General features: G+C 32.9%; 1 protein-coding gene across 1 annotated transcript in view; it reads left to right on the top strand.

Annotated features, from left to right (window-relative positions):
• Positions 1-2,074: 2,074 nt before the first annotated feature.
• Positions 2,075-18,002, top strand: part of LOC139888302 (eukaryotic translation initiation factor 5A-like) — a 35,274-nt gene continuing 19,346 nt past the window's right edge. Inside the window, exon 1 of the mRNA XM_071871319.1 lies at positions 2,075-2,197. Coding sequence (XP_071727420.1) covers positions 2,075-2,197 — 123 coding nt within the window. The remainder of the gene's footprint in view (positions 2,198-18,002) is intronic.

Genomic DNA, 18,002 nt, shown 5'->3' with positions numbered 1-18,002 from the left:
TATCTTATGCAGTTGGAGTGGTTAGTCGATACATGAGCAATCCGAAGAAGCCTCACCTTGATGTTGTACGACGCATCTTAAGGTATGTTAAAGGCACTATTAACTTTGGTATTTTATACAAGAAAACAAAAGAATGTCACGTGACTAGATATTGTGACGCCGATTACGCTGGAGACTATGATACACGACGGTAAACAACTGGATACATGTTTAGTCTTGGATCAGGAGTAATATCATGGTGCAGCAAGAGACAACCAACAGTATCCTTGTCAAGCACTGAAGCAGAATATCGATCGGCATCATCAGCAACACAAGAAATTACATGGTTGAAACAACTAATGGAAGATCTTCATCAATCAACAGACTATCAAGTAGAGATTTTCTGCGATAACCTATCAGCTATACGTCTAGCAGAGAATTCAGTCTTTCACGTAAGAACAAAACATATAGAAGTACACTATCACTATGTTCGCGAGAAGGTCCTTGAAGGGGAGATCAAGATGATGCCAACAAAGACAGATGAACAAGTTGCAGATATATTCACCAAGAGCCTAAGTAAACCAAAGTTTACAAAATTTAGAGAAGCACTTGGAATGGTCTGCAAGTCATCGTTGGAAGAAAATTTGCATTGAGGGGGAGTGTTAAAATACAATGCAAATTTGGTATTAGTAGATGTATATATGTAAAATATCTAGATATTAATATGTATAATAAAATATCTAGAATTTAGAATATGGTAGGAAAAATCTAGAAATTTGTATTTGATAGGAAAAATCTAGATATTTGTATGTGTAGAAAATATCTAGATATTTATTCATGGAAATATCTAGTTTCTAGAATGTTCCATGGGTTAGTATAAATATGGGTGATGAGTAGTTCATTTGTGTAATGTGTGAGTAAGTGAAGTGTGAAGTAGAGAAGAAGTAAGAAGTGAAGAAGAGTTAGAAGTAGAAGTTGTGAAGAAGTAAGAGTGTGAGTTGAGTCCATAATATTGTAATTGTTTCTTTGTATTAATAAAAGTGTTCTTTGTTAAGTTTTCCGGTTAAGCCTTAGTTCGTGTTTGAGTTCTTAGTGCACTTGTGTTATTTTTATTATATGGTCGGCTCTGCCTCCTAAGTGATATATGTTCGGTTATACCGCCTGAATGATATATGGTCGACACTGTCGCCTAAATATTATTGTGCACTAAGGATTTATAAAATTAAATGCTAACCAACGTCAAAGTGTTGGTCTAGTGAGTGAGTATAACCTAGGTCCTCTATAGTGGGTGTGTTGGGTCTCGTCGAAGCTTTCAACAATTTGCGTGTGGTTGTATTGTATGTTTGATCCTTACTTATTATCTAAGGAGATAACATAAGTTTTAACTTATGGATAAAGTTTGTTCACATGTCAGATAATTACTCATGATTTTGGTTCAGTTGTTGGAATAATATAGTAAGTTGTTGAAATAGTTTAGCAAGGTAGCTCTTTCAAGTTTGATAAAGTCATCAAATTGAAACTATATCGAGTTTCAATAAAAAGATTTGCTTGAATTGACAATTAACCTTGAATTTTTGGTGGTATGGGTATGTATCTTGTCTCAGGGTATGTAGTTTTTATTAACATAGCTTTAGTCTTAATGATACGTCACGAGGATCATATCAATAAACCTATGTTTTACTCAAAGATTATAATAAAGCAGGGACCTACGAGGGTAAATACCAGATAGAGTGATACAAAGTAGTTGAAGAGGAAACATGCGTTGAGGTCGAGACAATTGCACATGATCGTTTGATGGATGACGAGGGTTGCAAATATACGGATGAAAATTTCAAACGACATTTGGAATGCCACGACGTGTTTTTCTAAAAATTATGGATGATATTCAAAGTTACTCCACTAATGTCACTGAAAATCAATTTCGATTTTTATTCTAGACCGAAATGAAGTAAAGGACATGTCACCTTAATCATGCTCGGCCTTATTTTATTTTAATTATTTAATTTAATAACCCTAATAAAATTCGGGGGCAAATACACTAAACCCTTAGGTATATATATTCACCCATTAATCAACCCACCGGAGATCGAGAAGTATGTCGGACGAAGAGTATCAATTTGAATCAAAGGCCGATGCCGGTGCTTCCAAAACCTACCCTCAGCAAGCTGGTACTATCCGTAAAGGTGGTTACATCGTCATCAAAAACCGTGCTTGCAAGGTTTGATATTCACTATTCATCTCTTTGTTACTTAAATCCGGCCATCGGTTGCTGTTATGTTAAGTGGCTGTTGATTTTGACTTTGACTAATGGTGAATTAGGTTTTATTTATTTATTTTTATTTTTAATTGATTTACATATTTGTTAGATGTGTGGTTACTTATTCATTATGCTTATGTATTAAAGGTTGACATAATTTAATTTGGATAAGAGGCTGATGATGATGATTAGTACTATAATAACTTAATCTAAGAATTATTCAAGTTATAAGGGCCACTAGAGTGTAACATGGGATATCTGACCTAGATCCATTGTATGTCATGATTGGATGCATGTTGAATGAGCCTTTCCATTTAATTAATTAGTTGATGTAAATTAATTGATTATTTTCTGCTGTAACTTGATGCATGGTTGGATGTTTAGCTAATCGTATTTTTGCTTGTGATATAGAACCAAGTCTAATTTACATATATGTTATGGTTTTCTATCCTTTTAACCAAATTTAAATTTAAACTTAAATTTAAATAGTTTGTAAAAGCATATACCTTCAAGTATTTCAAGAAGGGTACTCCTAGGTGTCACTTTGTTGCACATGACATCTTTAATAATGAAATGCTTGAAGATACTGTGCCAGCTTCCTTTAACTGTGATGTAAGTAATCCTTGTTTTCCTGGCCTTTTTGCCACGTTTATTGTTTTTGTAAATTCGTTTTGGAGTACTAATTAACGTACGGGTCCATCTGTATAATATCTGTTTTACGTACAGGTTCCTCATGTCAGCATTACTGATTACCAGCTTGCTTATTGATGCCTCTCATGGATTTGTATGGTTCATTTTATACAGGCTTGTTATGTGAATTATTAGTAGAATATATATAAGAACCAGCTAATTGACCCGTGAATTCACAGGTTTCATTAAAAACATTGTGATAAATTTCTACTTTGGTAAATAAATATTAAGGCGATAATAATATTACCAATTCAAGATCATATTTCATAGAGTTAGCAAAGTATGGTCTAGTAAGTCTACCAGGATGGATAATGGATGAAAACACATGCATTGTATGCAAAGTTACCAGATGAGTTATCATAATAGAAACGATAATTAACTGATTGTATATTTATCCAATAGCCATGTCCATTCGAGTAAACAAAGATATGGATGATAAGGTACAAAATTCGGGTGCGATGGTAGTGCCATATATTCTAATTATGTATTCCAACTTCTCCAAATTGCAACAGTCCCAGTTCATTTCTATTTTCCTGTTGGGTCGTTTTTGAACATATTGACCCATTTGGTTTATGGGTCTATTCATTGTGATACATATAGCATATAGTGAGTCGAGTAATGTACTGGATGTGGTTACAGTTGTATTGTAACATTCTGCATTTTTCCTTTAAATTATTTTAACGCCCGTCTTTTTATTTTAATAATATCCTCAGTATCTCGATTCGTATCCTCCATTAGCTAACATTCTTAAAATATTTTCGTTATTGGATTATAACATCTCTCGTACTCTCGTGTAATTCAAAATAATTCGTTTGGTTAATTCACGCACCCGCACCCGAACTAGAGGGACTAAACTTGCAAAGAGGCCAAAGATTTGACTAGGTCAACTAGTCAAACCTTCAACCTCCTCCTCTCATTTTCTCTCTTTCTCTCTTTTCATACTTCCATTTTGAAACAACCCGTCCTAATCCTCCTGGACGAAGTCATCAACATTTGGTTCCATTGCAATGATCGATTCCAAGATATGTCCTTAACATGAGCAAATGCACAGCGGAAGACTTAATTCGTACCTGAGAATAACATGCTTTAAAACGTCAACATAAAGTTGGTGAGATATATAGGTTTGATGCTAGCAGCGTTATAATAATGGAACACAAGATTTTATATATAAACATTTTAATAAAAATATTCTAAGTGGTTGAGCACTTGGTAACCATACTTAACATTTAATCACGTCGCATATTCCCTTTATTATGAAATCTTACTACACCGTACCAAGGTGTAGTCATGAAACGAAGTACTGTGCAACCGTTGAATACTGGTCGTCCAGTCCGGTTGGGGTTGTCAGGCCCGATAGATCTATCAACAGGATTCGCGTTTACAATACCGCTGTAAATATTAGTTACCAAGCTACAGGGAAGTATGCCAGTGGTACAACTCAACGTAGAATTTATTTTTTTTGATCACTTGTGTCCATAACGAAAATCATTTATAAAAACAGCGCATGTATTCTCAGCCCAAAAATATTTAGAGTTTAAAAGGGACTATATACTCACCTAATGTATTTTGTAGTAAAAATACATATAACATCACTGATCAAATATAAGGTTGGCCTCGGATTCACGAACCTATATCAAGTATATATATTAACACATAATAATATTAATCAACTAAGTTTATATTATATTAATACTAATATTTTTTTTATATAAATTCATATTAATACTTATAATATGTCATAATATGTATATGATATATAATTTTAATTAATGTTATCATACAATAAATAATATTATTTTAAAAACATTATTTTATTTTATTTTTTTATGTGATATTAGTATATTTATCATGTAAGTAATAAATATATTTTGCATAAATAATATTTGTTGTAATAATAATAATATTAATAGTAATGATTATAATGATAATGATACGAATAATAATAATAATAATAAAAATGTTTAAAATATTAATAATGATAATAATAATGTTAGTTATGTTAATAATATTTATAATAATCTTTAATAATGAAAATGATTCGATTTTAATAATGATAATGATAATAATAATAGTTTTGGTAATAATAAAAGTAGTAATGATAACATTAATACTGATAATAAAGGAGACTACCTCAAAAATAAGTTCCAAAAATAAGTGCCCTTGCCCAGACTCGAACTCAAGACCTCACGCTCACGCACAACATACCCTAACCATTCTGTCATAACAGTTTTTGTGATTATAACACGTTTTATTTACTTATAATCTGTTTCCGGCCAAACCCTTCGGCCCAACAACATCAAGAGCCCAAGTAAACAAAATCCGACCCATTTAATCAAACAATGGCCCAAAGTTAAAACAGATCTCGGCCCAACTTTTAATAAAATACGCCCCATTAAGGGTTCGGTTCTTAATAGGGAAATCACAGCCGACAGTTTAATACACAAAGGGATAATTCGAGCGAGACAAAAACATACACACACCCCTTTTTATCTTTACAGCTCCTCTCCATTAATCGTACAATTCAATCATTATCATTATCGAGCAGATGCATTAGCAGTTACTTGAGCAAAAATATCAACAAGTGGGTTTTGATGTTCCGTTGCAGTGAAACTTCGAAAGAGGTGGTTTGTAGTGGCGAGAAGAAACAAAGCATACATAATAGTAGCAGGTAATTGATTAGAAACGGAAACAATTCATCATCTTTTTCGCTACTATTCATCATCTTTTTAAATGAGTTTCAATATTTTAGGGTTTGTGAGGTGTCGACTACAATAAACTGGATAGGAGCGATGGTTCATGGTGTTGGTTGCGATCTAAAACCGAAACAAGAGCAATCGAATAGGTGAGAAAATAGTGGGTGCTTGATCGCAGGAACATAAGATTATGGTGGTTGTAGGAGGTGTTTGTCGATGGTATGGGTTGTTCTTGGCAAGTTTGATTGATAGCGTCTTTAAATGGAGCAGAAACGGTAAATGTTAATAAAAGTGGTGACGTTTGCAGGCTGCAACAACAATAGTTTGATGGTTTAAATGGGTTTAAAGTGGTGGGTTTGGGGTGGTGTTGGTGATAGTTCATTTTGGTTTGTGGTTTTACGAAGAACAAGAGTGAAGAAAAGTGGTGGTGATATTGAGTTTTCAAGGATTTAATGATGGTTCGTGATGGTTAAAAGACTGTGGTAGGAACAAGCAAGAAAACGATAGATAGGAGCAACGGTTGTAATGAATCATATGGATTTCGGTTGGGTTGTGAATCGAGCAGGAAATACTAATAATAATCAAGGTAGTTTAGTTTGTTTTGGTGATTAAGTTTACTGCAGCAAAACACGTTACCGGTTGGGTTGGTACTAAGGTGGTTCTAATCGATCGTGGTGATCAAAGTTGTGACAAATGTGCTTAGGGTGGAGATTTTAGTCGAAGGTGTAGGTGGATGCTTTCAACGAAGATGAAGTGGGTTTGGTTGTGGTGATTGTAGAAAAAGGTGGCGTTCTAAATGGGTTTGAAGATTAGAAGTGGTGTTGTGAAGGTGGTAATGGTGATTGAAGGTTCGGCAGAGAAGGCGACGGTTCAAAGAAGAGAAACCTTGATATGGTTATGGCGGTTGTAGGTGGATTCCCAAAAATGTAATAGAGAAAGAAAAGAGATAGTGAAAGAAGAAGAAAACAGGAAATGTGTGGGAGATGTGTGTGTGATGCCTAACACTTGCATACACATATATTTATATAATATGTAAAGTTGATTGAAAGATCAATATTTGGAGTATTGTATCACAAGCGAAATAGGTTGACAAAACAGATAACAAACTTATATTGACATATCAATTACACGTTGTTATTTATCTTTATACTTAGTATTAATAAATTTATAAATACATTAATTATCATATTATGTAAAAAAAATTAGATTAAATTTCCTAGTTTTTAATTAATGGAAATCATAAATTTTATATTTAATATTAATAAGTAATATTACAAGTATTAATGTTAATAATAAAAATAGGAATAACAATTATACTCTAACTTGTAAATACCTTCAATATGTTTAAATTTTATAAAAACATTAACCACTTAATTATCTTATATATTGTTTTGTATTTTAATTCACATGATTAAAGTATACTTTATAAATTTCAAAATATTATATACACTTATATTTATCTTTATATTCATATATGATTTACATATTCAATTACTCCTAATTGTTCATAAATCGTCGGGCATGGTCAAAGGGTAACTAATTATCCGAATATAGATTTCAAACTTTCTAGACTCGATATTTAGGGTTTTTGCTTATCGTGTCGGAAACATATAAAGTTCAAGGTTTAAATTTGGTCGGAAATTTCCGGGTCGTTACAGTACCCACCCGTTAAAGAAATTTCGTCCCCGAAATTTGGTAGAGGTTGTCATAAATAACAATAGGAATGTTTTCATGACGAATATGAGGTAATAACGGAGTTTTATCATTATTGATAGATATAGATAAAATATTTCGATTCATGTGAAGCGTACGAGTGAAGCTATCACAAAAGAGTGAAATGAGTAATATGGTATCGTTTTAACTGATGACGTGGTTATGATTGATTTCTGGAATTCACGAGATTTAAAGAAAATCTTTCGTAATAAGATTTGGTTCTTCGGCGATTTAGGAAACAGGATCTCCTTTGATTTAATGCGGTAAATCTGTTGTGATTTCTTTGTCGGATATTTCACTTATAAAACTACCCCCTTCGTTCCCTTATTTCCATATCCCACCTCTTCTACTCTTTCTCCTTAATTCTTACTTAAAGATATTTTCCAATATGCTCCATCATATTCGAATCCTTGATATACTTCTAACTTTCATATCTTTCATTCTTCTCTTTCATCTGCCGCAAGAAGAATCTATTCACTTCTATTATTTCCTTGGAATTATATTGTTTCTAATTCTCCCGTGTCTTTACGTTGCGATACGTATTGATATACACAGTTTGTAGTTTCTGGGTGGTTGTTGGGTTTTATATCTTTCCTTATACTTCGATGTTATTGCTTTTGTTTTCTATAATCATTGTCATCCACAGTTAATGTTCTTTCCTAATTGATGCGATCTTTACTAAAAATTTTATTTCGGAGCGTCATTCTTTTTCTTTTCCTCCTCTTCAACTAAGCATCTTTTGTAATGGTCCGGAATTCGTAGGTATGTGGTTTGGAATGAGCATAGCTAGTGTTCTAAGAAAGAAAGGGTATTGGCAAAATTTTGATTTGTTAAATTACCAGAATACCCTGGAAAAGATAGAACTATCAAGACGATATGTTCCTAATACGTTTGGGGATTAGATAGAATGTAAGAGCCGTGTAACATGGCACATGATGACGGTACTGTGAATCATCGCATTCCATTAGGAACTTAACATGACTTACTGTAATATAATGAAGTTGATCAAGTTTCATTATATTATACTAATTCATGCATCAGTTCCCAACACTGCTTCAGAACATTCCTATTTTTAACTCGAAGGTTTTAGAACTTAGAAACTAACACAGTTTCTTTTATGTTGTAACGCAGATGTCACAGAGAGATAAATGATCTCAGATAAGGATAGTTATGAAAATATCTCCAGAAATATGAAGGATATGTTAACGGAAGATATGTAGATATCTTATAGTGTCTAAGATTTGATGATGATGAAGAATATCATCTGGAAAGGTTTAGAATAACGAGTAGGGTTCTTACTAACGGTTTCAGGAGGCACTGACTCGTTTGGATTCTTTGAAGACAGGTTCAGTCCTTGTATTTGTTCTTTGTTTCCTTCACGGTTAGCTCAAACCGTTTTTCAGTACCAAATTTTCTATCGAGCGTTCCTAACATTCCCTTCTTTATCATCAAACTTTTGGCTATTTAGGCTATCTATGAATTTACTGTTTCCTCTGCAATTAATGCAGCCATAACTGAATCGTCGGTTATCAATCCGAGGTGTTTTCGAGCGAATTGTGTTTTTAGATGATTAAACGCTTATGGTAGTATGGTGGAATATAAAAGGTTTTCCGATAGCGACTGCGCAAGAATAACGTATATATCGAGACTAACCTTTCTGAAAAGTCGAGGTTAACTTGTTGAAGCTGTGATAAAATTGGCTAATTTGGAAATGGATTACAAAGTTATTTTGGGTAATAATAACACCAAAGGAATTATCACTGCTACGTGTTAAATGTTGACTCAGTTTTCGAGAGTTTTCAGGTGTATAACTATATGCATAAATCTTTCTTCCGTAAACGAGGTGCGGCTGGTTCAACTTCTCGATCGAAGTGTTTTCAAGAATCATGAAAAGATTTGAATGTAATTGTAACTGTCGAGATACAAATGAGGTTTAAGATGGAATCGAGTGGCAAGCTTGAAGAATTATTTAGTTTCATATGTTATAATCAATATTTTAATTTAATTCATTTTAATTGTCCAAAGTTAGCAGTCCAATAGTCTGATGGTTCAATGATTCATATATAATTTAATATATAATATTCGAATTAAATAATACGTATCGTGACCCGTGTACCGGTCTCGGTGTCGATCACAACTCAAAGTATATATATATTTTGGAATCAACTCCGACCCTGTATAGCCAACTCCCACCTTCACATATAGAGTGTCTACGGTTGTTTCGAAATATATATATAGATGGGTCGATATGATAAGTCGAAACCTTGCATACGTGTCCCGTCATTTAAAGTGCGTAAAAATAAATAACAGAAATTAAATGACGATAAATAAAATTGCGAGAATGTAAATTGCGATAAATTAAATGTTAATCAGTTAGCTGGGAACAGTTAGCCGGAACAGTTAGCGTGAAATCCTATCACAATTCCAATTAATTAATTCATTTGTTTCTAACACTTTTTTTTTTTTTAGTACAATGTTTTCTTCGTTATGCCACTTGTTGGATTCTGATAGGTCAAAATCCAAATATGAAATTGAATGAAAATGGATTCTGTGGTGAACGGATACGTATATCTATGGATACAAGTAGGATAGTGACTGACTGTTGAATCAGAGTCGAAAAATGTACCGTGTAGCTGATTAATGTGAAATCTAAATATTCCTCGGGTATTACCTACCCGTTAAAATATTTTCACCATTAACAGTTTGTACAAAAGAATTTTAATTACAATCTTTATGAAAATATATATTTGCATATATATTTTCTTCAGATGTAATCATGGATTTAATGAGTCAAAAACTCATCTGATTTACCGTTAATACTAGATTACATAATCTCTAAAACTTTAGAAATTACATAATCGCCATGTCAAGCGAAGATAATCGATGTAGAACGATTCGTAGAACGATGATTATACTCGAGGTGCAGAATGAGATGGTGAGGCATGGATTGTTGAAACTTGGGTTATTGGTGGTACTGGTACCGTTGGTGCTGAAGCCGGTGATGTTACTGGTGTTGGTGATACTGCTGGTGCTTGCAAATTGTGTACCGTGCTCTCTAAAGTTAACACTCGAGCTCGGAGTTCTTTAACTTCTTCTACTAACCCTGGTTGGTTATCAGTGTGAGGTAAAGGTCGGATATCTTCTCTAGTTCCGTTAATGGTAGCCTCAAGACGAAAAATTCTTGCAAAAAGGGTATAAACGGTGTTGCGAACAGGTTCGCCGGTGAGCGGGTCGAGCACTCCGACGTTAGGTGGTAAGTTCGGCTCGTGATATGGAGTACCTTCTTCATTTCTCCATAGGGTAAGTATTTCGCGAACCCATCCCCACTTTCTAAAGAAATCACGATAGTTGATCGGTTGGTGCGCTCCCGTCATGCTATCTTCGGAGTCAGAAGAACTTGGTCGATTCGTAGAGGCCATCGTACGCGATCACAGAAAAGATTTTTGGTATGAAAAGCTTAGTGACAGCAAATAATAGTTGGATGTTATTCTCAATGCATAATATGCATAGATATATATAGTACCAGGATCCCTTAAATTACGGAGAAATTTACGGAAGATATTAAGCAAAGTCTATCGTAATAGATACGCTAAGATATAAATTTGTCTATACACTATCTATGCAATAAAGGCAGTAAGGCATGTCTAGACTTAAGAATGATAAGCAGGCAGTTTCCTAAGGATGATAAACAGATGATTTCCGACTAGAAATGATAAGCAAAACTTTTGACATGTATATACGGTCAAAGTCCAGACTCACTAATGCATCCTAACAACTATCAGTTAGACACACTAATGCAAGGCCTGGTTCGCTAAGACCAACGCTCTGATACCAACTGAAACAACCCGTCCTAATCCTCCTGGACGAAGTCATCAACATTTGGTTCCATTGCAATGATCGATTCCAAGATATGTCCTTAACATGAGCAAATGCACAGCGGAAGACTTAATTCGTACCTGAGAATAACATGCTTTAAAACGTCAACATAAAGTTGGTGAGATATATAGGTTTGATGCTAGCAGCGTTATAATAATGGAACACAAGATTTTATATATAAACATTTTAATAAAAATATTCTAAGTGGTTGAGCACTTGGTAACCATACTTAACATTTAATCACGTCGCATATTCCCTTTATTATGAAATCTTACTACACCGTACCAAGGTGTAGTCATGAAACGAAGTACTGTGCAACCGTTGAATACTGGTCGTCCAGTCCGGTTGGGGTTGTCAGGCCCGATAGATCTATCAACAGGATTCGCGTTTACAATACCGCTGTAAATATTAGTTACCAAGCTACAGGGAAGTATGCCAGTGGTACAACTCAACGTAGAATTTATTTTTTTTGATCACTTGTGTCCATAACGAAAATCATTTATAAAAACAGCGCATGTATTCTCAGCCCAAAAATATTTAGAGTTTAAAAGGGACTATATACTCACCTAATGTATTTTGTAGTAAAAATACATATAACATCACTGATCAAATATAAGGTTGGCCTCGGATTCACGAACCTATATCAAGTATATATATTAACACATAATAATATTAATCAACTAAGTTTATATTATATTAATACTAATATTTTTTTTATATAAATTCATATTAATACTTATAATATGTCATAATATGTATATGATATATAATTTTAATTAATGTTATCATACAATAAATAATATTATTTTAAAAACATTATTTTATTTTATTTTTTTATGTGATATTAGTATATTTATCATGTAAGTAATAAATATATTTTGCATAAATAATATTTGTTGTAATAATAATAATATTAATAGTAATGATTATAATGATAATGATACGAATAATAATAATAATAATAAAAATGTTTAAAATATTAATAATGATAATAATAATGTTAGTTATGTTAATAATATTTATAATAATCTTTAATAATGAAAATGATTCGATTTTAATAATGATAATGATAATAATAATAGTTTTGGTAATAATAAAAGTAGTAATGATAACATTAATACTGATAATAAAGGAGACTACCTCAAAAATAAGTTCCAAAAATAAGTGCCCTTGCCCAGACTCGAACTCAAGACCTCACGCTCACGCACAACATACCCTAACCATTCTGTCATAACAGTTTTTGTGATTATAACACGTTTTATTTACTTATAATCTGTTTCCGGCCAAAACCTTCGGCCCAACAACATCAAGAGCCCAAGTAAACAAAATCCGACCCATTTAATCAAACAATGGCCCAAAGTTAAAACAGATCTCGGCCCAACTTTTAATAAAATACGCCCCATTAAGGGTTCGGTTCTTAATAGGGAAATCACAGCCGACAGTTTAATACACAAAGGGATAATTCGAGCGAGACAAAAACATACACACACCCCTTTTTATCTTTACAGCTCCTCTCCATTAATCGTACAATTCAATCATTATCATTATCGAGCAGATGCATTAGCAGTTACTTGAGCAAAAATATCAACAAGTGGGTTTTGATGTTCCGTTGCAGTGAAACTTCGAAAGAGGTGGTTTGTAGTGGCGAGAAGAAACAAAGCATACATAATAGTAGCAGGTAATTGATTAGAAACGGAAACAATTCATCATCTTTTTCGCTACTATTCATCATCTTTTTAAATGAGTTTCAATATTTTAGGGTTTGTGAGGTGTCAACTACAATAAACTGGATAGGAGCGATGGTTCATGGTGTTGGTTGCGATCTAAAACCGAAACAAGAGCAATCGAATAGGTGAGAAAATAGTGGGTGCTTGATCGCAGGAACATAAGATTATGGTGGTTGTAGGAGGTGTTTGTCGATGGTATGGGTTGTTCTTGGCAAGTTTGATTGATAGCGTCTTTAAATGGAGCAGAAACGGTAAATGTTAATAAAAGTGGTGACGTTTGCAGGCTGCAACAACAATAGTTTGATGGTTTAAATGGGTTTAAAGTGGTGGGTTTGGGGTGGTGTTGGTGATAGTTCATTTTGGTTTGTGGTTTTACGAAGAACAAGAGTGAAGAAAAGTGGTGGTGATATTGAGTTTTCAAGGATTTAATGATGGTTCGTGATGGTTAAAAGACTGTGGTAGGAACAAGCAAGAAAACGATAGATAGGAGCAACGGTTGTAATGAATCATATGGATTTCGGTTGGGTTGTGAATCGAGCAGGAAATACTAATAATAATCAAGGTAGTTTAGTTTGTTTTGGTGATTAAGTTTACTGCAGCAAAACACGTTACCGGTTGGGTTGGTACTAAGGTGGTTCTAATCGATCGTGGTGATCAAAGTTGTGACAAATGTGCTTAGGGTGGAGATTTTAGTCGAAGGTGTAGGTGGATGCTTTCAACGAAGATGAAGTGGGTTTGGTTGTGGTGATTGTAGAAAAAGGTGGCGTTCTAAATGGGTTTGAAGATTAGAAGTGGTGTTGTGAAGGTGGTAATGGTGATTGAAGGTTCGGCAGAGAAGGCGACGGTTCAAAGAAGAGAAACCTTGATATGGTTATGGCGGTTGTAGGTGGATTCCCAAAAATGTAATAGAGAAAGAAAAGAGATAGTGAAAGAAGAAGAAAACAGGAAATGTGTGGGAGATGTGTGTGTGATGCCTAACACTTGCATACACATATATTTATATAATATGTAAAGTTGATTGAAAGATCAATATTTGGAGTATTGTATCACAAGCGAAATAGGTTGACAAAACAGATAACAAACTTATATTGACATATCAATTACACGTTGTTATTTATCTTTATACTTAGTATTAATAAATTTATAAATACATTAATTATCATATTATGTAAAAAAAATTAGATTAAATTTCCTAGTTTTTAATTAATGGAAATCATAAATTTTATATTTAATATTAATAAGTAATATTACAAGTATTAATGTTAATAATAAAAATAGGAATAACAATTATACTCTAACTTGTAAATACCTTCAATATGTTTAAATTTTATAAAAACATTAACCACTTAATTATCTTATATATTGTTTTGTATTTTAATTCACATGATTAAAGTATACTTTATAAATTTCAAAATATTATATACACTTATATTTATCTTTATATTCATATATGATTTACATATTCAATTACTCCTAATTGTTCATAAATCGTCGGGCATGGTCAAAGGGTAACTAATTATCCGAATATAGATTTCAAACTTTCTAGACTCAATATTTAGGGTTTTTGCTTATCGTGTCGGAAACATATAAAGTTCAAGGTTTAAATTTGGTCGGAAATTTCCGGGTCGTTACACATTTTCCTCTCAAGAATTCAAACAAGATTCATCATCTAATTTCGGATTTGGAGGCTAACATCAAAACAAATTACATATTTGGAATCCTCTCTTCATCCTCTTCGACTTGATACCAATTTCATCTCATTTGGGTAACATTCTAAAATCACTAGATTTTATGTTCTTGATGTTTTTGAATTATAAAAGTGTTAATTAGTGTCTATGGCTCGTGTATAACATGAATATATGTTTTGTTTGTTCGATTTGTTGTTTTGAGTAACTAGTTTGAACAATTGAAAATGGGTTTGCTTAATCTTTGATTTTGGAAGATTAAATGTTGTTAAATTGTTAAAGTTCATGTTTTAATTGTGTTACCAGTATCACTAGCTTCATTTTGATGTGTAGATTGATTTGTAAAACTTCAAAAACATGATTAATGACTTTGTGATTCTTGATTAGGGTTTGATCGTTCTTGAGATGAACTTTTTGATGCTTGAATGCCATTAAATGTTAATTGTTAGTGTTTAGTTGTAATGCATGTTTCATTACCTTCAAAACGGCATATCATATGTGTGAATTGGATTCCCGAAACTTAAAATGCATTTTGTGAACTTGAAACTTGAAAATGGACTTTAAATGATCACATGACGAGAAATCGGTTATTGGAAATGATGTTTTTGTTTGATGAAACATGTTTAATTATGTTCCTTGTCAAAAGAGCTTTCCAACGATATAAGGTGCGAGTTCTAAATGTTTACGGTTTGCATTTTGTGCTAAAACGAATTTTGGATCAAGACTTAAACATTTGAAACTGGTCAGGTACCAGCTCCCGTGTATTGTCGCGGCGCGACAATTGTGGACCGCGGCGCGGCATAAGCCGTGTCCAGGCTCTGACCTCCTTGGTTAAAATAAGAAAAATGTTTGGCACGCTATGGACCTCCGATTCACATGAGACTTGTTCTAACATGCTTATATATGAATAAAAACCTCAGAAAAATAGTTCGAGACCCGACCCGAACGCGTTGACTTTTTCGTTGACTTTGACCCGACCAAAGTTTGACTTTTGTCAAACTTAACCAAATGATTATGCAATCTTTCTAACATGATTCTATACTTGTATCTTGCATGAAACTTGACAATTTGATTCACATGCTTTATAATCGAGTCGTAGCGAGCCATAGGACTAATTGAACATCTTTGACCTATCGTGTTTACCATTATTGATACAACCTATATGTTTAGGTCAAGACTAGCTTTGTCTTTGCACGCGTTTACTTGTTGAAGTACTTTATTACTCTTGCACTCAAGGTGAGATTGATGTCAAAGCTAAGGTATACGAAATAGTTTATATTTTACTAGGAAAAACTATTAAATACGATACAATTTTACACAAGATATTTATTTATTTAGAGAATGGATATACTTAAACCTTGCTACAACACTTATAGGCAGTGTACCTAATCGTACAGTAGTGTAGTTTTTAGTAAGTCCGGTTCGTTCCACAGGGAATCTTTTTTAAACAAAGCTCAACGCTATATTAGTTTACTTTTATAAAAATACAAACATATATATAAGTAATATTATTATTATAAAGGGGAGTTTTTACCGTTTAATGACCGGTTTGTCGATTTTAAAACTTTAGTCGCAGTTAAAACCTAATGTAAAATATTAAATAAATAAAAGACTTAAATTAAAACTTAAAGTAAATAACGATAATGAAATTGCGAATAATAAAAGTGCGATAAAATAAACTTGCGATAATTAAAAAGTACGATAATTAAAAGTGTGATTAAATAACAATAAATAAAAGTGCGATAATTAGAAGTGCAATTAAATATAAAATAAAGGAAATTAAATATGAAATAAAAGAATTATGCTTATTTAAACTTCCGTAATCATGATGTTCGACGTGTTGATTTTAGTTTTATGCCCATGGGTTAATTGTCCTTTGTCCTGGATTATTTAATATGTCCGTCTGGTTTTTGTCCATAACAGTCCATCAGTCATAAATATAAAGTGCGAGTGTTCTCATCAAATTATTCTTATACCCGAAGTTAAATATTCCAACTAATTGGGGATTCGAATTGTAACAAGGTTTTAATACTTTGTTTAATGAATACACCAGGTTATCGACTGCGTGTAAACCAAGGTTTTACTACTTTGTTAACAATTACACCAATTACCCTTGAATGTAATTTCACCCCTGTTTTAATTATTCTAGTGGCTATTAATCCATTCCCGTGTCCGGTTAAATGAACGATTATTCGTACATATAAATACCCCGCCCATCGTGTCTGATTGAGTGTATATGGTAATTTATAGGGACGCCCAATTGTAAATCTTTATATTAACATTAACAAACTATCATTTAGTTAAACAAATATAAAGCCCATTAATAGCCCATAGTCTAATTTCCACAAGTGTCGTTCTTTTGTCTAAACCCCAATTATGGTACAAAGCCCAATTACCCAATTTTAGTAATTAGCTCAACATCATGATTACTTCGTTTTAAATAAGCATAATAATAACTTAGCTACGAGACATTAATGTAAAAAGGTTGAACATAACTTACAATGATTAAAAATAGCGTAGCGTTACACGGACAGAATTTCGACTTACACCCTTACAATAATCGCTAACATACCCTTATTATTAGAATTATAATTAAAATTAAAATATAAATTATAAATATAAATATAAATTTTACGTATGAATGAGGAAGAAAAAAAAGATTATCAATTGCGATCAGAATTCGGTTGCTTTTATAGGAAAAGTCGAATTTTGGGGCTCCGCGACTCGCGGTGAAAACCTCTTCAAACTCCGCGAGTCGCGGAGGTTACTTTTACAGCTCAGAGGAGTTTGGCTCTTTGTTTACCGACGGTTTATAATATATATATAATATATATATAATTAATATAATTAATTATATATTATATTATATTTATATGCATAGTTAACTTGTAATTTTTAGTCCGTTGCGTCGAGCGTTAAGAGTTGACTCTGGTCCCGGTTCCGGATTTTCGAACGTCCTTGCGTACAATTTTATATTTTGTACTTTGCGTTTTGAATCTTGTACTCTTGTGATTTCGAGACGTTTCTTATCAATAATTGGAACCTCTTTGATTGTCTTTTGTTCTTTTGAGCTTTTTGGTCGTTTGCGTCTTCAATTCGTCGAATCTGTCTTTTGTCTTCACCTTTTATTATTTAAACGAATATCACTTGTAAATAGAACAATTGCAACTAAAAGCTTGTCTTTCTTGAGGAATAATGCTATGAAATATATGTTCGTTTTTAGCATTATCAAATATTCCCACACTTGAGCGTTGCTTGTCCTCAAGCAATATCGTCTTGAAATACAAGAATCACTTCTTTATTCTTCACACTTTGTACATCAGTGATTTCTATACGATGATATAAACAATGGTAGTAACGATATGGTTTACAGTCCCACATG

The sequence above is a fragment of the Rutidosis leptorrhynchoides genome, chromosome 2, assembly GCF_046630445.1.
Source record: "Rutidosis leptorrhynchoides isolate AG116_Rl617_1_P2 chromosome 2, CSIRO_AGI_Rlap_v1, whole genome shotgun sequence".
In the NCBI taxonomy this organism is placed as follows: domain Eukaryota; kingdom Viridiplantae; phylum Streptophyta; class Magnoliopsida; order Asterales; family Asteraceae; genus Rutidosis; species Rutidosis leptorrhynchoides.
The sequence above is the reverse complement of the archived record's forward strand: the minus strand, read 5'-3'. Positions and strand labels throughout refer to the sequence as shown.